Source organism: Arachis ipaensis, chromosome B1 (genome assembly GCF_059453495.1).
Source record: "Arachis ipaensis isolate K30076 ecotype BB chromosome B1, ASM5945349v1, whole genome shotgun sequence".
Lineage (NCBI taxonomy): Eukaryota > Viridiplantae > Streptophyta > Magnoliopsida > Fabales > Fabaceae > Arachis > Arachis ipaensis.
In genome coordinates, this window is record NC_142436.1 from 15,683,046 (window position 1) to 15,708,787 (window position 25,742).

The window sequence follows — 25,742 nt, forward strand, 5'->3', positions numbered from 1 at the left end:
GCAGTTATAATCTTCCGAAATCATAAATGCAAGCAACAAGTCTTTAGTATGATAATTTTATCTGCACTGATAATTCAAAATCTGTAATTTAAAATTGAAAATAAAGAAAATATTTGCAGAGTTTATCCATGTTTTATATACAATGAAAACTTATTTCCAGTCTCCAAATTTCTCACCCTAATATTTAGACAGATCTTTTATATGAACTTCAAACCTTCTATTTGTTACATTGCTCGTAAACTTTCACCACTACACTGCTTTCGTACTCAAGTCTTTATTTTTATCCAAAAAATCACCGCCAATTGCTTCTCAAATATAATCTCGACGGTTGATCAAAGTCTTATAGACAGAATCAATTCACAAGTCATAAATGATCTCTTCGTCTTTATTTTTTCTGCCTCCACTCTCAATTTTTAAGACAACAAACACTTAAAATAAAAGTGGACCGAATAAAATTAACCAAGAAAATATAATAACTTCAACTTATAATTGATTGCTCATTCACCTGCGTTGGAAAATAGAAAATGGTGATACGAAATCTAATATTTAAGCTTCTAGGAGTTTTATGATCAATGGTAACATCAATCAATTGAACACCATACATAGTTCACATGGGGAAATTAAATAGCTCATTTGTACGCCATTCAATCTTTGCCATGAAAAGAAAATAGATAAGTCCTTTAATTTCCCTTGGCACCAATATGGAAAGCATCAAACATGTGTTTTAAAAACGTAGTAACATAATTATCAAGCATCACATTGGAGATGATGTATTTTCAAAGAATTACTTAGATAATTGTCAAGAAAATTAACATATTAATTTTTTTTGAGAGAGAGACAGAGAGAGAAATTAAAGCTGGGAATTAAGAGAATCATTTGAAATGCCTTGCCAAAATATTGTTTATTATTCTTTCCGTTGACAAACTAGTTAACTTTTACATGTTTAACGAAAAATAATTGAAAGATGTCTCTCTTCTACAAAATTTGTAAGCGTTAAAGCCGTTCCTTGCTTTCCCCATTTGTGTTATGTTTTTGGAAGGGGCAACTGAAATAATTAATAAAGAAAAAGTATAGATAGACAATAATACTAAACAATATGAACAATGAATATATCGGATATTCAATTCAATAGGTATACAGATGATTATGTTGATTATTTTTAATTGGATGGTTATTTTTTTTTTATTCGATTTACTCATGCACAGTTAATAATGGCTGAATATTCAATTCACTAAGTGTGCAAATAGTTCTTCTTATGTTAAAGTTTAGGAAGTAATTTGAGGATGGAGTATTTTTTTACTTTATTGGATCAATTTTAAAGTCTATTATTCATATCGATTATAAAGATTATAAAAATCATTGTCTAGCTAACAAAACTTATTAATAAAAGATGTGAACTAGTGTTGCAAAAGACCAAAAGTCAAAACTCAAGCTTTTACGTATCCGCATACAAAGTAAGGAGACTAGTAGCTAGTATGGCTATAAGCGGCAATAATTTGGAAAGAAGAAACCATGTGTGTGTAATCAATGTAGCTACAAGTGCAAAATATATAGCCCTTATCATTTTTATAACAACACTAGTTCTACGTCAAAATTCATCCATAAATAAGTTATACAAAATACATAAATAAATACATTGGCTGATTTAATAGTTGATTTTTAGTATGTACATAATATTTTTGTATAATTTATTTGTTAATTGATACAATTTTTTTCAATGTATGATTTTATAGGAATTATTTAAACTATTGCTACAAATGTTAGATATGTTCAAAGCTCATATATAGTTGTTATTTTGTGAAATTGATATTTAAAATTATTAAATAATTTGATATATTTGATTAAATTATTATTTTTTTTAATAATTTTTTATTATAAACTTTACGTTAAAATAATGTGCATTTGAGTTTACTTACTAAATTTTGAGTTTAGCCACTAAATATATTAAGAACACCTATAAAAGATTAAAAAAAATGAAATATTACATATTTACATGAGAATCTTTAATAAATGCCCATAATACACAAACATCAATACACATATTTTAACTTGAATTAAAACGAAGACATGTGATGAGAATTCATGAACCAGCCGGTGTTCCTAAAATAGGGCAACCTTGTAATAAGATGCGAAATTAGAGAAACCGTTGCTGCCTTCGTTTCTATTCTGTCATTATCCATTTGGTGATAAATTGAAAGATTAGAAGTTAAAGTTAACACTTAACGCCATTACAAGATTGATAATTAAATGCAGGTAAAAGAAGGCGAAACATGAAGAACACCTGTAAAAATCAAAGGCTACACCAAAAGGGAAAATGAACATGGCCATCATCCCAGTAACAGCGCCAAACCTTAAAGCGGTTAAGGGTGCTTTTCACAGCCCTATGTCTCCCACAAAATTAAACCTAACTTGTCTCTTTTGCTCATCCAATGCCACGTGCCATCCATCCTCCTCTTATACCATTCCATATTTATCAAATTTCTCTGTCACCTCCTTAAGTGGAAACTTAGTTACATTCGACTTCACATGAAATTGATAGTTGAGAGTCGTTAAATGATTTGACTATTTGACTAAATTTTCATCTAACGGTCATCAACTATCAACTTCACGTAAAGTTGACTGTACCTGAATTTTCACTATTATATATATAATTATATAATATTATATTAATAAAAATAATTATTTTTAAAATTAATTACGTAAATAATTAATAATTATTGATTCTTGAGTGAATTACTTCAACTCTTTAGAAAAGGAAAATCTATTTGTATATTAACAGGAATCAAAACACTTTTTTTTTAATTTATATTCATTTTTTGTTTCATTTTTTTTAAAGAAAAGGTTAGGAATTAAATTTAAAAATTTAGAAAGGTTGTACTTTTGCTAACAAAAGTATTGATGAATGAACAAAATTTTTAATATGCTTAAAAAAGATTTGATTATATGTTTTTCCCAAGATCCCTAAAAAACTTATTTCTTCGACAAATTTACTTTAAAAAATGGCAAATTTTGTCAAAGTGAAATAATTTTTTTGAATACTTAAAAATTTTTTTGATTAATTTTTTTTATCGGAAATACAATTTCTTTTAGTAATTTTAGTACTATACTTTTATATTATGGATTTTTTTTTTCTAGCGAAATGACTCCTTTGACCTCAGTTGTTACAGGGGCTCTGATGCCTCAGCCTTACCAAGCATTATCTAAGGGCAATATGGCCATTTCGACGTATCAATAAAGATGGTGGTAGTTTGGATCATTGAGATGACCTTGTACTGACCTTATCTTTATTTTATTCCGTAGTTTGCGTTGGTTTCCAAACGACGTATGCAAATGACAATAAAATCCATAGCTGGTGATGGGCATTATAGTCAATAATTAAAAAAAAATTAAAACCTCATATGTAATTATTTTTATATAAAATTTTGTTAGTTAAAAATTAAAAAATAATTTAATATATTTAATTAAATTATTATTTAATAATTTTTAATTTTTATATTTACATAAAAACAGTTACATGTGAATGTTTAATAAAAAAATCAAATTCTAAAAGAATATTCTAACATTAGTTCATCAAAATAAAGAATTATAATTTTTTGGCGATGAAATTAAATTATCTAATAACAATTTTTAAATATTAATTTCACATGAAAATATTACACATAAGGTTTCATTCTTTTTGGCTAACATGCATTCTCCATATTTTCATCATGCCACTTTGATAAAATATTGTTAGTTTTTTTTTTTTTTACAGTATTTTTCAATTTGGTAAATTAAAGATTAATCTATCGCGGTGCTGAACTCTATTTAAAAGTTTGTCATTGGCCAATAGATTATTGCATACATAAAATAAAATTCAAAATCTCAATATTTATCTAAATATAAATGAACTAATGAACTAAACATTAGACCAACCCAAACAAATTACATCTCTACATATATTCTCTCCTAGCCAGTTTATTTTCCTTTCCTGTCTCTTATTAAAATTCGAATGATAGTTGTTCTCTAAAGTGCGTAGATAAGGTTATTATCGTCATTCCACACCACAAATATATTTTATTCGCTTGCAATTTGTTACCATATAATATATTTTTTATTACAAATATAAATATGTAAACATGGTGTAATATGATGATTCTAGGAATATGATGAAATGAAAATATAAAAGGACATTATTGGTGGGGAAAAAAAAAACCTAAAGGAAGAGGTGAAGATAGTATAGAGTATATAGACTAAAGGAGGAGAAGAAACAGCGACTTCTTCTCTTCCCTCTCTCTTCCTACGCACACTGAGTTTGTTTGTTTTCAGACAGAGATATGAGTCTCCCCAAAAGCCTCCATTTTTAATATTATTATTGTTATTATTGTGTGTGTGTGCATCTTCAATTGCATCTTTCTTTCTTTTTCCATAAGGTGATTTGCAAAAACACTTACTGCAAAGAGCAACAAAGAGAGAAGAAAAGAAAAGGAGAGAAAGAGAAAGAAAGAGAGACGACAGGAGACAGAGTGACAACACACATATATATACAGAGAGAGTGTATGTGTGTGTGTGAGAGAGAGAGAGAGAAAGAGAGAGGGAATTGAAGAAGAAGCTTTCAATACCGCAGAAGGGAAAACGATGTCTGAGAGCTTTACATCCTTTCATACTCTGCAACTCTAATAAGAGGTACATATGTTTGTGTGTTATATATATGCACATGAATTGATGAGCATAGCTGAAACTGAAAATGATAAAAGGAAAGACAAAAGAATAAACATTTTTAATTTAGATGAAAGGAGATCGAAGAAAAGCTTAGAGAGCATAGCTACAAAAGAAACTTTTATTAGTAATTTGTTTCTTCATTAATCACTCCCTCTCCCTCTCTCTCTCTCTCTTTCTCACAATTAATACTCAGGTACCCACTCTCAAAATTTCTCTTTCCATTTAATTTGTTTCTATATAGTTTTGCTATAATTGACGACTTATTGAGTTTAATTTCATGATGTGGGTTGTCAGATTCGCTTATGGTTCCGGCGCTGATCCTCAACCGCTCATCACTGATCAACTCAATTATTGCAGAGTGGTAATTTACAAGAGAGGGTGAAGGAGTAGTGGGTAAAATTAAATTAAAGTGGGTTGCAGACCAAAGAAAAAACCGAAGATGATGATGAGCAATAATAATAATATTTCATCATGGGAATAGCAACACCGCCACCATTTCCTTCCATTCTCTCTCACTCAAAGACTAATAACTACCAGCAGCACCATTCTTTCACCATAATCGAAAAGCCTGAAGAAGAAGAAGAAGAAGAATTAAACGCTTCCAATTCTATGTCCCAAGATTACCACCACCACAATCAAGGAATCTTCACCTTCTCCAATAATGGGTTCGAGAGATCCACACAGGTAACAAACCAAGAACACCATCACCAACATCAACACCACTTGGCTCAGCAAATTCGGAGGGACAAAGTGAGGGTGCAAGGCTTCGATCCACAGCAACCGCCTCCGGCACAGCCACCAACAGCCATAATTGGGATAGAAGAATCCGGAGGCATCCCGGGGTATGAAACTGCCGGGATGCTATCGGAGATGTTCAATTTCCCGCCGGTTGCAGATGCTGCGGCCGGGGAATTATTGGAGCAGCCAATGATAGCGACGTTTCGTTCCCCAACAACGACGAGGTCATTGGGTAGCGATTGGTATGCTGGAAACAGACAAGGGATGATAACCGGGTTGGGAGCGTTGGGAGATAATTCAAAGAATAATCATAATCAACATGATCAAAGTAATTTGAATAACGGTGACAGTGGTGTCATAGTTCATCATCAACAACCACAGCAGCATCATCATCATAATCAGATTCCAAGCATTAATGCCGATTCGGCTGCAGCCATGCAACTTTTTCTCATGAACCCACAAACCACCACCAGATCACCTTCCCCTCCGTCGTCCCATCACACCACACCCACTCCTCCTTCGTCTTCTTCGACGCTTCACATGCTTCTTCCTAATCCTAATCCCAATACTTCCGTACAAGGCTTCCATGGCGGTGGTGGTACCTTCAACCAATTCACATGGGCCCCTGACAGTGCTCAAGAAGCTCAAGGCCTCTCTTTATCCTTATCCTCTTCGTTACAGCACCTGGAAGCCGCGAAAGCCGAGGAATTGAGGATGGGAGAAAGTGGTTTCCTCTTTTACAACCAAGGAGGTGGTGGTCCTTCATCTTCCTCTTCTTCTGCTCAGTATCCTTACAAGAATCTCCCTAGCCATCACCAACAACACCAAGCATTGCATATTCAAGGAACGTCGTTGGGGCAGAATCACCACCAAGGACCCATTGGGTTTGGATCATCTTCGTCTTTGGGTCTAGTCAACGTCCTCAGGAATTCCAAGTATGTCAAGGCCGCTCAGGAGTTGCTTGAAGAGTTCTGCAGCGTTGGGAGGGGTCAGTTCAAGAAAAACAAGTTCACTAGGCAGCTCTCAAACCCTAGCTCCAATCAAGGTGGCGCCGCCGCCGCTTCTTCATCTTCGTCAAAGGAACTTCCTCCTTTGTCAGCTTCTGATAGGATCGAGCATCAAAGGCGGAAGGTCAAGCTTCTCACCATGCTTGATGAGGCATGTAATCTCTCTCTCTCTCTCTCTCTCTCTCTCTCTCTCTCATCAAGAGTCAAGGTCCCCCCCTCCCTCGTCTTCTTCTTCCAATCTCATTTGTTTGGTCCAGTTAATATAACACGGTTTTCCGGCAAGTCTATCATGAAATTTTCTTTGTGAACTGAGATATATAAAATAAAATAAAAATAAAAGACGGCAGGTACAGTAGGGTTGCCACTCCTTAGCTAGGATCATCATCAGTTGGTGAGGGATCTGTTTTTCTTATTTTAATCAAAACTCATTTTTTAATCCTCCGATCCGATTGGTGGGAGGGAAGATTTTTTAGTATTTCCAATATCTTATTTGTATTTAATTTATTTTCAGCCTTAGTTTGGTGAAAGTGTGAAACCAGAAAGAAAGAACACACTAATGGCCATTATAGGAGAATACGTCAATCAAGACGCGACGTTTCTTCTAATTATTAAGACAGACTCCAACTGAAGGAAGGCACTCACCCAATCATATATATATAATTAAAATTACGTAACAAGTTGTTAGGAGTGTGCCACTGCTCCCTCAGATCCATATCACAGAAATATATATTTGCCATTGTTATCATATCTTAGTTGACCGGCAACAACAGAGCGCTCTTTTCTTTCTTCTTACTTTTTCTTTTTATGGAATCCTTTTTCCATAACCAATTTCCCTAATTAATCAATCGGGTCTGGTGGGCGAGATAGATGAAGAGTGAGGGAAATTGAAGGCTTAATTTATTTACAGTACCGAACAGTTTGAATTTTACTCCACATATCCCCAACAAAGTTCTTTGTATTGGTTCACAAGTTTTAATTTAATTTAGAAAGAAGAAAGGCTCACTAAATTCAGATACTTAAATGGGAAGAAAGTGGGAGCAATGTGTATACACACACACGTGTGTTTTTGTTTCACTATTTTGCATGTGTTAATTAATTAATTCTCATATATGTTATTCTTATCTATTTCTTTCCTTAATTTATTCTTGGTTGGTACATCCTAAGATTGATGCATAAATAAGAACATGCATGTAGTACGTACTAATATCTATCATTCAAGCACGGTAATTAATAACTGAGAATTAATTAATTAAAAGATCGTACACATTACGATTCATTAAAAGAGGTGGTTCAATTAATTTCTTTTGGTGGTTCAATTTATTACTAAAACAGGTGGACCGTAGGTACAGTCACTACTGCGAGCAAATGCACATGGTGGTGAACTCGTTCGACCTGGTGATGGGGTACGGGGCGGCGGTACCGTACACGGCGCTGGCGCAGAAGGCGATGTCGCGGCACTTCCGGTGCCTGAAGGATGCAATAACGACGCAGTTGAAACACAGCTGCGAGGTTCTTGGAGAGAAGGAAGGGGTGGGGACGACGGGGCTGACGAAGGGGGAGACGCCGCGGCTGAAGATGCTGGAGCAGAGCTTGAGGCAGCAGAGGGCGTTCCACCAAATGGGGATGATGGAGCAGGAGGCTTGGAGACCCCAAAGAGGCTTGCCTGAACGATCTGTCAACATTTTGAGAGCCTGGCTATTCGAGCATTTTCTTCACCCGTACGTTTTCTATTTCTTTTTTTCTTTTTTTTTTTTACGTAAATTTGATAATTAAAAATAGACTATGAAAATTTATTGGTTTTGACTATCATCTAACTATCCACTTAATTTTTTTAATATAATTTTTTTAATTTTATAATTCAATAATATATTTTTTATATACTTTAAATATAGATGATTAACTCATAGATAAAAATAATTATTATTTAATAATTTTTAACTATATATCAATTTAAAAAAAATAATTGCACATCAATTTTCATTTATTTAAATAATTTTCGTGAGGAAAATCTAGTTGCATGACTCATTATTCAAGAATTAATTTACTATCATAGTGAGTCTCAAAATCCTAAAAGAAAAATGTTAGATGAAAAATTGTCTCACTAATTTTTTTCTTTAAATTTAAATTAATATCAATTAATTTTCTATTCTTTTACTAAATTTTTTTTAATACTAATAAATAAACTCATGCTTGAAATTGACTTGGATTGAAATATTCTTCTTAACCATTAATTTAATTACAGTGCCCGGCTGTTATTGTTGGTGTATATTATAGAAGCATGATTTTATGGTGTTTACAAATTTCTTATTTAAATTGTTTAAATGTGAGTGTTGAAAAATAGAATTTACTTTTTAATTAAATTGAAATATCTGTATTTTGTAAGTACCATAGAACGTATAATTATATAAATATATATAGTCATGGTAAATTATCGGGAAATATTTTTTATATGAAATTCTAGACGTCTCATGAATATGTTGAGAGAAAGTCAAAGTTTTAATTTTTCTTTTCCATTGCATGCCAGTAGCCACCATAATATACCATTGGTATAGTTTTGAGTCTGGCTGTAGTACAGAGATATTGATAACAAATTCTTATATTACCAATTTTCTTTTATTATTATTTTTACGGTCATAGTTAAATTATTAATGTCTCAATTAAAACTGATTAAAATGTAATAATAATGACATTACCATCATCTAACTGTAGATGATTTCCTTGTTGTGAGTTGTGAAGAACCAAGCGACGAAACAAATTAAATGTAGTGGGTGTAAAAACATGAGGTAAAAAGTTGTAATTTAAAAATTCCAGAGAGCATAAGAAGATTCCCACCCGTAGGTTGTAGGTACGGCTACATAAGCTGCACTTAAAATTTATAGAAAGTACGCAATAAAAGGCAGATGATTAGTATAGAATCTTAGATCTACTATACATTTGAGAGAAGAGTTATTAGTTGATAATTGCATGATTGTGGGGAAAAAGTAATAACACGGATTTGCATTTAATTTTTAATAAAAAAAGAAAGGGCACAGCACGGCTACCGTTAAGTAACAAAGAGAGAAAAGGAGTTGCAGAAGGAAAAACCGAAAGAGGAGGGAATCTAAAAGCCATAATTCATGTGTCGTATGTACACTATCGTTTAGAGGGACAGTCATTAACATGTTGCAGAGTCCCCTTGGGATGTTAGCTAGCTCGCCACCCAAAAGCTGTTAAAGAGATATGTAGTACATTCAGGACTCCGATCATTTCACATTTTCATGCCAATTAATAATTATATATGAGAGATATGATATTATACATTTTTAGATGGTTAATCTATAATACTTTTTTATGTGAAGATATTATCATCCACTTTATATATATATATATAGTATATATATAGTTTAGGTTAGCCAATTTTTTCAATTATAATTGATATTGCACTATAGTAAAATGTAATTATTAAGTAGTGACAATTTTTATTAGAAAAAATCTAGAGTGTCAGTACTTTTATTAAAATTTAGTCCGTATTTAATCAGTAAAAGAAAATTGAATAATTTTATACCATTAGATATAATGTCATATTATTAAAAATATTAATGATAACTAATTAGTGGATACAAATTACAAAACTTACTAATTTTTTAACATTTTTCTTTTCACTATTATATATATTGAAAGGGAAAAATAATATTTATTAGAGACATTAATTATTTAATTATATCAGTGAAAACTATCATTTAATTCGACTATATTAAGTGTATATAAAAAATTAACTATTAAAATAATTATTGATATAAAATATATATATTAAAAATAAATTAAACAATATATATGGATATGATAACTTATTAGTGGGTGATTTTTTAGTGTGTGGAGACTTTATTAACTTACGTGTATAGATATTACTTTTCTTTGCAAACAAATGGCAGTAGGAATATTTTGGTTGCAGTTAAAAGTTAAAACTTTATGTAGCATTAAAATTTTATCACCAATACATGTTAAAGTTAAAAGAAGGAATTAACATTTGAGTGAAACTCACATGGATGGGTTGATATGTGTAGAGTAGTAACATATTTTGCTTGCATTGCATTGGTTTTAACTGCAATAATAATAGAGAATGGTATCTTTTCTCTCTCACCCTGACTAAACAATCCACTTTAATTTAACTGCTGCTGATGCTGTATGTGTAGCAGCAATAGGACGTAGATCTTTCTTTGTTTCTCTTAGATTCTCACGCCCCATGAAGGGACAGAAAGAAAGGTTTCATACTCAGAAAGCTGAGGCCTGGGGTGGTGTATGTCTCTTTATACTCTGATGTCATTTTCTGGTCTCTTTCTCAGGTACCCAAGCGATGCAGATAAGCATCTCTTAGCAAGACAGACTGGGTTATCAAGAAATCAGGTTGCTTCTCTTCCCTTTCCTCCATACATCATGATGCTATTTTGTGTTTATTATATTTACCTTTGGGATCTCATGCATAATACTCAACTTTTTTATTCTTGGACTAATTTTAATGCCTTCCATGCATCATAATCTGATTCCAATTATTATTTAACAGTTTATAATTATCAACTTTAAAAAAAAATAATAACTATATTTTTTAATTATAAAATTTAAACATTGGTTATGTTAATTATAAAATATACAAATTAATTAGTTAGTTATAAAAAATTAAATTAATCGTACAAACTTATATAAAATAAATAATTCATTAGATAATATTATCGAATATTTTAAATAATTTTATTAAAATAACTTAAATATTTAATAAATATAAATTTAGGTTATATTTTTTTTATGTTAGAATTATCATAGATTAAATATTTTAAAAAACTACTTTTACTTAGAAGATTAAGGATTTAAATTTTGAGAAGCTCCTTTTGCGGTTAGTTTGCCATTCCAAATTCAGTTTAGGCTTCCTTAATCTAAAACACTGACTCATTTCCTTAATCTTAAATTCTTAATATACAGACGTACAACATATACAGTAATGTAAATATACATGTACATTAACTTGACGTACCAATGATAACGAATAGACCAATCATTGCCCATGTTTACATTACTAGAGAAAGAGAGAGGGGGGAGGGGGAGAGAGAGAGAGAGAGAGAAATGAGAAAGAGACAATTTTGTCTACTCTCTCCCTGTAAATTAATTAATTATTACACCCACGGACCACATGGGAAAAGAAGAAATTAAAGAAAGAAAGAAAGAAAGAAAGAAAAATAAAATTCAAAAGAAATCCATGGCCTTGAAGGGAAAGAGGGACCAGCAGTAAGTTCAGATGTAACTTACATGGTTTTGGGCTTATTGTTTCTCTGGTTTCTCCTGTCCCTCTCTCTTCTCCCTTTAGAGAGAGACAAACAACAACGTGGGTTTTATTGTTTCTTTCACTCTCAACACATTTTCCTTTAGTTACATGAAAATAAAATATAAATATTAGGATACAAATTAGATAAATTATATCCTTTAAGGCTTTAACTTCTTTGAGTTTATCTAACTTATGTTTCAATAACACATATCAAAATTACAAATAAAAAAAATTATTGAAAATATAACAAATTTAATTTTAAAATATTTGTTTTACATTTATTAAAAAATATATATTTAAAATTTTTTATTAATAGTAATTAGCAAAACCCACCTTCTTTTAAAAGATTTTTAGTCAAAATTTATTACTTTTTATCTTTATTTAGTGTACATTATAATAAATAAATATTAAATAAATAAATTTAAACTATTTGAGTTTATTTTTTTTCTCTAACATTACTCATAAATTATTTCATTGTTTAATTTCATAGTATGAATGTTGAAATAATTGAGACGTTCTTTCAAGACATAATAATGTCTGAAATTAAGATGTTCCCTTGTTGAAATAAAAAGAGCATGGTTAAGTACAGAAAGCAATGAGACCTTGGAGTTAGATGTATTATTTGGAATCTGATCTGGCTCATTCATTCACTCCTTATCACTTTTCTCTCTCATATCAATTGGCTTCACCCAACTACTCAGCGGATCAATTAATAGGGGAAATAAATGATCCTTCTATTGGGGATATTATGATCACTCATTTATAGGAGTAATTCTTTAACTAGTTTATTTATGCCCTTTCATACTATGATAATTAATGCCATATTAGGTATTCATGCAACTTCTACAATTTTTCTCATTATTTTTTTTCAATATAATTGATAAATCATTTACTATCAAAAAGTAGAGAAGAAAACTGTACGTATAATATTATTTTCCAATATTAAAAATTTGCATTGGAACTAAATCCAATCTGAAGATATGACCAACAAAAATTAAAATTAAATCATAAACTCACAATTAACTACTCAAAACTAAGGTATGCTTTTCACCCAGTCAAAAACTAATCTAAATATAAAGATATATAAAAAAAACTATGAAAATCTTTGGACATAGTTCAAATTATATTATAAAAATCAATTTTCACAAAAATTTAAATTAACAAAAAATATATATAATTATATTTCTATTATATTTTTTCACTCAAGAGTTTTTATTTTTAAAATTTGTGTGAATATTTTTATATAGATTTGCTATCTCTTTTAATTGGGCTTTTAGTGAAATTCTTTCTTTTGGTTAACAATGATTGAAATCCGAGTCTTTAATTTGTGTCATAAAAATTTTAATATTATGTTATAAAATTATCTTTTTTAAAAATTTAAATGAGACACAAATGATTATATCACTAACCAATCATATAATCATATTTAAATCAAAACTTGTACACATATTTTCTACAAATCCTCTTGTTTAGTTTAAGATATCATCACTAAGAGGGTAAAGTATATTATACTTAAATTTTGCTAAAAATTTTAAAATTATTCTTAAATTTTATTTTGTTTTAATTGTCTTAGAAATTTTTTATTTGTATTAAATTTATCCCTAACGACTAATTTTTCAAAAAAAATTATGACCAGTTCAGAAATAATTCTACAAAAACAACCTTTAATATAAGCAAATCAAACATATTTATCATGTATTATTGTTAAATTAGTCCTATTTTTTTCTAAATTTAGTTATTAGTGATATATTTGATGCAAATCAAATATTTTTTAGACAAAATTAAAACAAAATAAAAATTAAAAATATTTTTAAAATTTTTAATAAATTTTAAAAATAAAATTGAATTCTTTTAAAATTTAATTATCAAAAATATATTTGATGTTAATAAAAAAACTTTAAAAAAATAAATAAATAAAATTTACGGATATTTTTAAACTAAATTCATTCTTGATTTTTACACGTTTTATTTGAACCATGCATTAATGTCTTATTTTACACAAACTGTCAGGGACACAGACGACACAAAACTTTGCACCCTCAGAAAGTCACAATAACAAATATTTTTACTTCACAAAATGTTTTCGGTTAATTTCAATAAGACACAGTAATTTCTGTAGTATATCATCTTGATGGTTTTCTGAACATCTGCAGATCCTGTGATACGCGTAGTCGTTCTTTTTTTTCTCCTTTCCCTCTCACGGAATCAAGAAAATATAAAAAAACTACTGAAATAAAGATAACAAAAATATTTTTTTATAAAAATATTTTATTAAAAAATATAACTTATTTATTTAGTTATACTTTAAATAAAGACAATACTTTTATAACATATAAAAATCTAATCATACAATCTATTATTTAAGAGTAAAAAAAAAATTTTATATAAAAATAATTATAAAATCTTTATAATAATATTCACCATATAAAAATTGCTCTCAATACTATTCTGACTGAATATATTAGAAAAGATTAAAAATATAGTGATGGTAATGCTAACCCTTTGTATCAATGTTTAGTCTTAATTGATTAATTTTGGATTTAAAATAGCTTTACTTAAAACCAAGACCTAAAAGAGCTTGTGCTGCATTTAACCAAAAGTAATTTGAGTGACCTATTTGTATATGATAGAATTTTATGTGTCTTTGTATAAATTTAATAGTTGAAAATAGTTAAATAATTTAATAAATTTGACTAAATTATTATAACTATTAATTTTATATAAAAATAATTAGATGTGAGTTTTCACTTTGTATACACAATGTATTGCCACCACCGCACCAAATTAAATGTATATCTATCTACTTCACATAAATATATAAAGCAATGGAACTAGTTTAAAATTCTCTTAGTTAATTTATACCTATATAAAATAACAATCATGTCACTAAATATCAGTTAAAAAAATTAATTATTTATATAAAATATATATTAAAATATAAAATATACAGTAAAATATATTATAATTATCTTATTATAACATTTTGACAATTTAATTATTTATATAAAACATTAACAATACTATCATTTATATTCTAAGAGTTAAGTTGATAAGAAAAATTATATACAAGTTTTTGACATAAATTTTTTTTTTTTTGGTCTGAGACTTAAATCTGTATAAATTATTTTTTTATTATTTTATGTTAAAATTCTTTTTTAGAGTCAATAATATCTTATTCTAAATCTTTTAATTATAAAAATTTAATATTATAAAATTATTTATTTTAAAACTTAAATTAATAGAAAAAAATTATATCAAGAATTATATATTAAAAAAAGACCTATAAACTTTTCAAGCTAACTATTGTATTATATACATACACTTATAGTCACTTGTGAGATAAAGGGCTATACAATCCTTTAAAATCTGAAAACATTAAATATTATTTAAAGCATATTGTCTTTGTCTAGGAAACAATATATTGCTGATATGTTTATGGAGCCCATAAAACAATAATATCTGGTTACCTTATTTTCTTTTGGATAATGGGAGAAAGTTTGACTTGATAAGAAAGAAGTAAATAGTACATATTTGTCATCAAACAAAATCACTATAAAAACTCTATGAATTTTTTAAAATCAAATTAATACTACTAACTCTATAAATCATAGAGTAAAACTTATAAAACTTACAATTTAAAGCAAATTTCAAAGTCTTTGATATTTATTAGTCTGCATACGAAACTACTAATATATCGTTTTGGTGAGTTACTATAGCTTATGACTATATATTATGTTTTGGATACTCCTAACATTAGATCATAATATATTATGGAATAACAATTAAATGTAATTTCTTATCTTACTACATCATTGTTATATATATATTTATTTCAAATTGATCAATAGCTGGTGTGCATGTAATTTCTATGTTGTAGGAACGTGTTCGATATGAAATATACCTAAATAGGTTCCGGGAAAAGTACTATGGGTACAATTAAGTACACTTTGTTTAAATTAGTTTAAAATGATGTTATTTTGATTAAGCTTTATTTCCTCTTAATATTTTTATTCTAAAATTATTTACATATACAGTTTAAAATATTATGTTGACCAATTTAAACTATTATTTTGAATATTTTTAATTTAAAATTAACTATTTATATCATTTTAATATTAAATTTGATATAAAATATATTTTTATTATTTTTAAAAATTTATTTCCTTATATTTTTATGTCTATACTGATATATCTGTATTTTTTTTTCTATTGTACCATAGTTGTAATGGAACCTAAAATTCATATAAGTGATAGAAAAAGTATCCACAGACAATAAAAATACTAAATAATATGAACAATAAATATATCGGATGTTCAATTTACTAGGTATGCGGATGTTTATTTTAATATTAAGATTTAGATGAATAATTTGGAGGTGTAGTGTGTTTTTACTTTATTGGGCCAATTTTAAAACTCATTATTTACATTGTTCACAAAAGTTATTGTCTACTTAGCAGATTCCTGATGGTATTGTAATATGTCACATTGCCAATTATAAATAGCATCATCTAGGTTTGGCTTTTTTTTTTTCTTAAAAAAATATAAATAGATATAAAAGTTTGTTTATAATAAATATAAGAAAAGAAACATAAATTTTTTATCTCCAAAAAAAAAATTATATTTTCGTGTTTCTTATAAATGAGTATAAAAGATATAGATCCAGCATTTGCCTAAGGTATAGAATCGAAGAACAACTATCATCTTGATTAATGAATTTTTTAATTAAATTTATGTTTCATATTTTAGGTATCAAACTGGTTTATTAACGCCAGGGTTCGTTTGTGGAAACCCATGGTTGAAGACATGTACCAACAAGAACTCAAAGATGCAGAGGGTGCAACAGAAGAAGAAGACGACGAAGGAGAAAGCAACAACAATAGTGGCAATCATGTACAAACTCCACTGCCACCATCATCAACAACTACAACACCACCACCACTTCAATTATCATCGTCAACACCAACAAGTAATAATAACAACAATGTTAATAAAAGATCAGATATTATCATCAATGCCCAAGATAGTGACCCTTCATTAGCAGCAATTAATAGACAAGGCTTAGAAATTCAAGCAAAGCAGCCAGCTACAAGTTCCACCGCCAACACCACCGTCACCCCACCTGTAGTGTCACAGTGTTTTGACTCAGAGCAGCTACTAAATGAGGATACGTGTGGCCACGGAAGCATAGTGAGTGCAGAATATGGAAGTGTTGCTGCAATGACTGAGATAGGGTCTTCTTCAAGTACTCTCATCAGGTTTGGGACAACAGCTGCACCCGGCGATGTGTCACTCACGCTGGGGCTACGACACACTGGGAACAACTCCTTTCTCCATTAGGAATTTTGGAGCCATTTAAGAAAAAACAAAGGAAACTTAAAGCTCGCCTTATATTATTAAAATTATACTTCACAATGATGATGAGTTGATGATAGTACACATAGGATATGAGACTTTGTTATATATTATATGATATTGTGAAAAGAAAACTAAAAAAAATCATTTTTCCCACTCATATTTTAAATTCTGTATGAAATGATATTTTTCCTATTCCATAGTTTGCAGTATGTGCATATTGAAGCGGTGTACAATTATACAATTAATATTGAAAACACATTAGTATGAATTCTAGAATGACGGTCAGTGTAATTTTTTTTTTAATAAAATTTTGCAATACTTAATAAGTCTAATTAGAATTAAGGACATATTTTTTATTACTTAACAATTTTTTAATTTAAAATTAAAAATATCAAATTAAAAAGTGTGACCAAATAAAGAAAAAAATATAACCCTAGTTTTAGCTATACTACTTAATTATTATCAAAATATAGCCTTATTATTATGTGATCACCATGCAGATGTAGTAAGGTATACCTTTGTGGTAATTGTGTAATTATACAGTGCTTTTCATTTCCTTTTCATACAAAATTGTAAAATAAACATTTAAATTGGACACTCATATTTAACATTAGACAAGATTCCTAACTTGGAGTGTTAGTGAAAAATAAAAAAAGCTAGATATGGTGTACGTGTAAATATTTTTTTTATACATACATATTTGATGCTTTAAGTTTTATGAATTGTTATTAGAATGTCATAAAAGTCTAAAATATGTTATCGATCTTATATCAATTAAAATATAAAAATGCTATTTATACACTAAAATTAGCCACTAAAACCAGTCATCAATGTATTTATGTATAAATATATATGTAGTTTAATTTATTTTTAATGTGTATTTATATTCTAGTATGTATTTTATACTCGTGATTGATTTTGGTGACTAATTTTGATATATGTAGCATAACTTATTAAAATAATATCCCATTTAATCTGAATAATTTTAGATTTTTCATCTTCTTTGTCTCAAATAAATTTTTGCTATAAAACAATTAATTTTTATGCAACTATCTTTATCATCTTATACAGTACAGACTCAAATAATAAATTAATAAGATATTAAAACAAATTTGATAAGAACCAACTTATCAGTCCTATCACAAATCTTAACCAATCACATTTTTTCCCTTTATCCTTGTTTTCGATCCATTATTTCTATACAAATTACGATTATGACAGATCACTGTTAAACTGGGTATCAACAATTTTCTTTTCTTTCATGAACAAGGTTATTAACATGTTGACAGATATAAGGATCCGTTTACATATATGAGACCACAAGAGGGAAAAGATGGTAGGACATTTATAGCATTAATATTTAACACCAAGATAGAGAAGGGTAGGGTCCTCTGAAAAGAGATGGTATGTATCATTGTATGTTGATCCATTGAACATTTAACATTGCGAGATGGAGAAACACTGCACACATAAACACACATGACTCCACTCCACGCCTTAATCAATGTAACAGGCCAATCCAGAATGGTATGTTTGTCTTGTCTCGCTGTTCTAAAAACTTGGCACATTCAATTAGGATAAGAGGACGAAAATTTGATTTCTGGACCCAAGTACGGACCCCACTTTTCTGAACCCCAATGAAAATGTTTTAAAGATAGAAAGACGACGATACATATATGTGACAGCAAATTGGGTTGGACCCCCCCTTCATTTGCCATATGAAGAGAAGAAGAGAGGGTGCCCCATCAGAGGCTCAGATCAGACACCACCCTGTACACATTTTGGTCCCCAGATGATCAAAATTCTTGTTAAAAACATGAAGGACACAATGCAAGTGATCAATGTATAGAATACAATACTATCTAATTATAAAAACAATTATACTAACTGTATACTAAAAATCAACGATCAACATAAAATATATGTTAAAATATAAAATACATACTAAAAATTAGTTAAATAATACATATCTTTATCCATAAATATATTAGGACTGATTTAGTAACTGATTTTTAGTGTGCATATAATATTTTTGTTATACGAACAGTAGCAATTGGGCTTATAATGTTATTATGTTGAAGAATAAGAGATTCTAAATTAGTTAACCAATTTGGGTTGGTCAAGTGGTCAGCTTACTCATCCGCTTAAGCAAGTGTCGGAGGTTCGAATCCTGCCTTGTGCATGCAGTAACCCATTGGCCAGCGGCAGACCCTTAAATGGAGCTCCGATTCGCGACAGATTAGTCCTTAACCTATCGGGTTGGAGGATACCGTGGGCAAAAAAAAAAAAGGAGATTCTAAACTAGTTAATCTCATCTCACAATCTTTCAGAGAGAATATATTATGCTAACGAGCTTGTTAAAGCTATAACGATGTGGCATGCACACGCTCAGCAAACAAGGTATGTAATTTTTATGAGTAAAAGGACGTAGAGGTCCATGAGGATTTTTTGGGTGGACTCGTGTTTCACACTTCAAATTAAATTTTGACAATTAATAAATAAAATATATAACTATAAATTTTATTAATTTAATTTTTTATGGTTTTCTCGATTTCTGAAGTACTGAAGTATTTCTTTTAAGTAATTTATTGCGACCTAAAAATGAATTAGGCCTAAGAATAGTGGATTCAATGCGTAAACACCTCAAGACATGAACTTAAAGTTCATAACTCCTATCAAAAGTTACGAAAATATGATTACTGGACTTCAGTAGAAAAGCATCCAATCCAATTCATGTATTTTTTGCTCAAAAAATATAAACATGTTCAACAAACTAAAATGGTTAAAATAAAAAACATTTAAGTACAGTAAAGTTTACTAAATCTGTCAAGTTGAATATGAAGGAAGAAAGGGTTACCAACGTCACTTTTATAAACTCACACTATAAATACAAATCAACTGGCCTTATAGAAGTTTTGAATAGAATTGAATTGCTACTCATTTGTTTTCAGGTATTCTTCTTGAGCTTTCAGTCTTCTTCATTTTCTGTAAATTCTTCATACATCAAAAGATTCGCCACAAGTTGCTTGTAATTAAGTTGAATCTTTGTTTTATCTTGTATTAGATTAACAAACGTAATTTGAGTAGTTCCTACAGTTTTATAAATCTTGGAACAAAAATTTCAGATCTAGAAAAGTGTATTTCATATAGAAATTTAATGAGTAAAGTATTGTTTTTGTCCCCAACGTTTGGGGTAAATCCTATTTGTGTTCTTAACGTTTAAATCGTCCTATTTGTATTCCTAACGTTTGTAAAAGTGATTCAATATTATCCTGTCGTCAATTACACATCATGAGCGCTTTAGTTTGAGTTTTAAAAATCTCTTCTTGAAGTTAGAATACAAATGTCTGGGATAGAATCGATGATCTACTCTGAAAAATAGCTCATCTAATGTTGAAACTAATTCCTACAACATTTACATAATTCACTTTTCTGGGACATAATTGAATCTAAACACAAATAGTGGGTATAATATTAAAATCGAACACATCCAAGTGAGACCTAATTGAGAATGAATACATTCAAGTGAGAATAATTAAAAAATATAATCTGATTTGTTAGAATAATTCATAGTAGGATAACATTGAATCACTTTTATAAACGTTAAGGATACAAATAGAACGATTTAAACGTTAGGGACACAAATAGAACTTATCCCAAACGTTGGGACAAAAACAATACTTTACTCAAATTTAATTTATAGTAATTAAATCCATTAATGATTAATTTTAGTATTAGAATATGTAAATTTTGTTGATATGAGTTATAATGGTATCTAAGAAGACTTATTTAAGAATAGTTGAAGTTCTTAAATTGGTAATAATTTAAGTTGCTCCTGAAGGCATGATGCAATCATATCTAATAGTTCTTAGATTAATTGTGATATAAGTTATTGTATCTTAAAAAGACTTAAAAACAGAATATTTTTTTAAACACTTATTAATGTCAGCTCCACAGTATCTTAATAAGTTGAGTTTTGATGATTAACAACCAAATATAATTTAATGATTTCATTGATTGTTATCTAACATTTGTTCAAATGTATAATGTTTTAAGAAATTTTTTCTCAAGTAATATAAGTAAATTAGGAGAAATATGAATTTGAGGAAGTGCTAAATAACCTCGAAATTGAATAGGTTAAACATACCACCTCAAAAGCAATATCCATGTTCCTTAACTGAAAAAATCTTAAAAGTGCGACAATGTTCACCTCAAAATTCTGTCAAGTAAAATGTACATTTTGACCAACATTTTAAAGTATAGTACAAAATATAAAAAAAAAAAGTAATGATGTAGATATACACAAGAAAAAAACTTGTCCTTTTTATGCATATTTTAAAGAATAAAAAGCTGACACAAAAGAGGAATTTTAAATGATCTTTAATACTCTTTATGCAAAAAGAATTTTTTTTAAAGTTTTTTTTAGTTCTTTATTCTCTTCTATAACTCTTTTTTCTTAAAAAAACTTTTAAATTTGTAATGTAGGAAGTTTTCATTTTTTATTTTAGTCTACATTATTACACTCTTTTAAATATGAAAATAATTCATGTACATTAGATAACTTTTTTTAACTATTTTAGAATTGGGACAGATTTTCAAACTGAATTGTTAAGTTTTACAAACTGTGATAAACTAATCTAGTAGTGATTTCTCGTCTTAAGAAGACTGAAAATAAAAAAATTATCTTAAGTTCTTAAATTGTTAGGTTATTCGATCCAATCTAACTCATGAATAACTAATCTATTACTTTATAGATTTGAGAAGACTTAAAAAATAATATCTAAAATTCTTAGATCGAATTATGGTCCAATATGAGTCAAAGGTTAAATTGAGAAGGTTTGAAAAAAGAATATCTTTAGTACACTTATTCTAATAGTAAAATTCTTCTGTCTACTTAAGTACTAGACATAGACATTTTCTTACCAGAATAAATAATCATTTGTATCCATGAGAGTTCAGAACGCTGACATTTATACCCATCGTAGATGGAAACTGACTTTGTGCCTATTAAAGATGGGTTCCGTGTGACAAAAGTAGCCTGGCTTGGATTGGCACTTGCTTCGGGGTTGTAAGACCCTACGTGACTCTCCGAACTTCCCAAAGCCCTGTCTACGTGGATCTGAACGTTTCTATATGAAGGTAGAAAGAGCCTTATGCTTGAAATCAAAACCCTAGCAACTTGTATTCCCCAATTCGAACCATACCCCCCAAAATGAAATATTGGTGAAATTCAAATGCACCCAGAGTTATCTCATAACCCCAGTAATGTCATTACACAGATTTAACTCTGATGCAAATGATGGAAGTCGTAGCAGTTTTTCAAGTTCGAAGAAGATGAAGGAGAAGAAGCTCGACGGCAAATGTTTCTGTGGGAGGGATGTTGTGCTGATGGAGTCTGACACGATTACGAACCCTAATAGATGGCTCATCAGATGTCCTCTATGGGCGATAAGGGCCAGATGCTGTTGTTGTTAAGGTGAGACTATTATTTTTGAGTTTTAGTTGACAATGTGGGGTGTTTTTTTTTTTTTCTGTTTTTTCAGACAAGAGATTGTAGATACTTTGTTTGGGTGGATGAACTGGAACAAGGATGGGAGGGCCTGGCAAGATGTTTAGCCAAGAGAAAGTCAGAGCATTCTTATGCAAGGCATGATGATGGATTGACTCTCACTGCAGGGGGGAAATCAGCAAGCATCCTCAATGATGGCTAGGAAGATAGACAAATTTACGGTTAAAATTAGGGGGTGAAATTAGGAGAATTAGAGTGTTGATTACAACCGTTGCATTGGGGGTAGCGTTTTGTTTGTTTTGTGAGTTGTATTTGGTGATGAAATTATAAGACATGTAAAATTGGGGATCTTTGTTCGTGATAGTTAAATTTTCTCATTATATTGGCATGATATGGTTTGTTTCTAATCTATACTGGTTTGCTTTACATGTGATACATTGATGTAGATACGCAGTCTTTTAACTTGTTGCTGCAATTTGAAATTATTTTGATAACATTTAAAAGTAGACAATGCTGTGGAAAATGGACATGAATCTCTCTTTTCTCCTTAAGGATCCAATAATAAGCTGCATCCGTAAATTAGTAACCTGATGGTTTTGCTTTTCAATATATGAGTTCGAACCAAATTGGCCGAATAAAATGCTGTAACAATAGTGATACCAAAAAAAGGCAAAAGAAGGCAAGTATATAGATATTGTAACAAGACTTTGTTCCTTTTATATATATATATATATATATATATATATATATATATATATATATATATATATATATATATATATATATATATATATATATATATATATATATATATATATATATATATATATATATATATATATATATATATATATATATGCCAAAGAAGCCAAGTATTGGCAACTCAAATCAAACCCTCAAAAAAAGCATTACTAAGTCATATCTAAGCCATACCATGAACATGCATAACAAAATATAAGACTTATGTATGTCACTGGTGTAAACTAAAAACAACAAAAAGCAACCATAAATAGTCTACGATATTGGGGTCGAGTTACTACTCCCGCCTGAGAACTGATTTTTTCCTCTACTGCTTGATCCACGTATATATCCTGCCTCGACCTCTACCTTGACCTCTCCTTCCATCAGCTGTGCCTCGACCTCTAACAGTTGGAGTCACAACTCCAGGTGTGGGCATGAACTGCATGAACCGGGTGCTTGTCCCTGCACTAGCACCTTGCAATGGATGAGGTGTAGTTTGAGAGTTGTGTGTGGATGGAGTTGTAGTTGGCTGGTTGGTAGGTGGTGTCGTTGGCAGCTGTGTTTGTCCGGTCGGAGGCGGTCGCTTAACACTTCTCCTTTTAACTTGTTTTCTGGTTGTTGCATTGTTTGTTGGAGGCTGTGGTTGTGCGGTTAGTGGGGGAGGCATTGGTTGAGGCTGCTGCATTCCAAAGAAGATCACAGTCATTATCACACAAGGTTTACAAGGCAGATTAGTGAAATGATTAATACAATGCACTTACTTCATTCCAAAACAGAGTTCAATATTTAGCTAGCCCATTCTTGGCCAAACCAGATTTCAATAATTCATGTGGTTAGTAAAATTGTAGAATAGAATTCAAAAAATAGACTGGAAACTACTTGCATAAACCAGATTTCAATAATCCATATGCTCTTTGAAAATGTAAATTAGAATTCAATAATAAGCTAGCAATGATTAAGTAACGAGCTTTCAATGAAATTGTAAAATAGACCTGAACAAGTTCATACATGAAATTTCAAGACAGGCCAGAATCATAACCTAATTAAGACCTACTATCAGATTCCCTAAACACATGAATCAGACGTACATCATTATAACATGTTTAAATGAGACAGAAAAGGTATAAACTTGCCCTAACAGACTTAACCAGTAAATATGCACAAGTACCTTCTGCATATCTGACATGAAGTTAAACCCGTTAGCTTGAAAATCTCCCACATCCTCCTGGAGTATCTCTAAAAATCACTTCCAACTTTCTTTGTTCTCTGATTCCACAATTGCGTAGGCAATAGGATAGATATTATTATTTGTATCCTGTCCTATTGCTGTCAGTAACTGCCCCCCATAATACCCTATAATGAAGGTCCCATCCAACCCTATAAAAGGTCTACATCCACCTACAAACCCCTTCTTGCACGCATCAAAGCAAACATAGATCCTCAGAAAAATAGGATTCGAATCAGGCATAGGATTCGTGTGGATCCTTACTGTCGACCCAGGATTAGTCTTCAGTATCTCGTTAGCATAATCACGAAGTCGTGCATACTGTGCAATCTCAGAACCCTCAATCCTCTCCTTTGCTTTCTTCATAGATCTGTAAATTTTCCTTTCATTGATTAGTACATCATACTCAGATCTGAAGTATTGGTCAGCCTCCCTCACTGTTAAGTTTGGTTGCACTCGTATCCTCTCCTCTAGCTCATCTATGACCCATTTTCCATCTGCTGACTTACAGTGATTGTCCCTGCTGCAGGTATGTTCATTTACGAAGATCTTTACCTGATAACTTGCTGGAAATGTTCTCTTGGCACAGTATATTTGCCAAGGACAGTCCTCATCATAGCATATAGCCTTCGATCTTGTAGAATCACAACGAGCAAAGAATATACTCCTTCCAATATTGATATTAAACTTTCGGACAACTTTCCTAAAATGGCTTAGAGTTTCAAACTCCATCCCCAACTCCAACTGCACCTGGCTAACCGAGGCATCAACATTGCTCTGACGAAAAACTAGCGTCTGGTCAGTATCCTCGTCACTTGCAATGCTATCCAATCCTCTGATTCATTCATCAGAAAAATCATCCTCATCAACGGGGACATAGAAGGTTGGCGGCTTGTCTGGATCAGGGTTTGGGATGAAAGACTGCCCTGTAGGGGGAGGTCTATTTGTTGATCTCCTCTTGTTCACCTTTGGCCTTCCCTTAACCTCATCTGAAGGATTGCTCTGATCATTCTGGGGAGTCCTATTGGTCTCAGAGGGTGGGCCTGACTGAGGGATTGATTGTAAAAGTGGATTCCCATACGGATGTGGGATGTATTGGGTTAGTTGTTCTAGTTCAATAGGGGCAGAGACATTGGGTTCAGAAGGCAGGACTGGGTCTGAATAAGCAGTGTGTGT

At 30.4% G+C, this 25,742-nt stretch overlaps 2 protein-coding genes across 2 annotated transcripts; one reads left to right on the plus strand and one right to left on the minus strand.

Moving 5' to 3' along the window:
• The first annotated feature begins 4,709 nt into the window (after positions 1 to 4,709).
• LOC107625994 (BEL1-like homeodomain protein 2) lies at positions 4,710 to 17,248 on the plus strand. The gene is given in 6 exon segments (XM_016328761.3): positions 4,710 to 4,891; positions 4,993 to 6,594; positions 7,776 to 8,161; positions 10,766 to 10,826; positions 16,483 to 17,054; positions 17,056 to 17,248. Coding segments are annotated over 5 exon segments (2,481 nt in total). The 5' UTR covers positions 4,710 to 4,891; positions 4,993 to 5,169; the 3' UTR covers positions 17,093 to 17,248.
• Positions 17,249 to 24,584: 7,336 nt separating this feature from the next.
• On the minus strand, positions 24,585 to 25,298 carry LOC107647058 (uncharacterized). The gene has a single exon (XM_016351185.1). It carries the CDS (start codon positions 25,296 to 25,298, stop codon positions 24,585 to 24,587), a length of 714 nt encoding a protein of 237 aa, XP_016206671.1.
• Between the last annotated feature and the right edge of the window lie 444 nt (positions 25,299 to 25,742).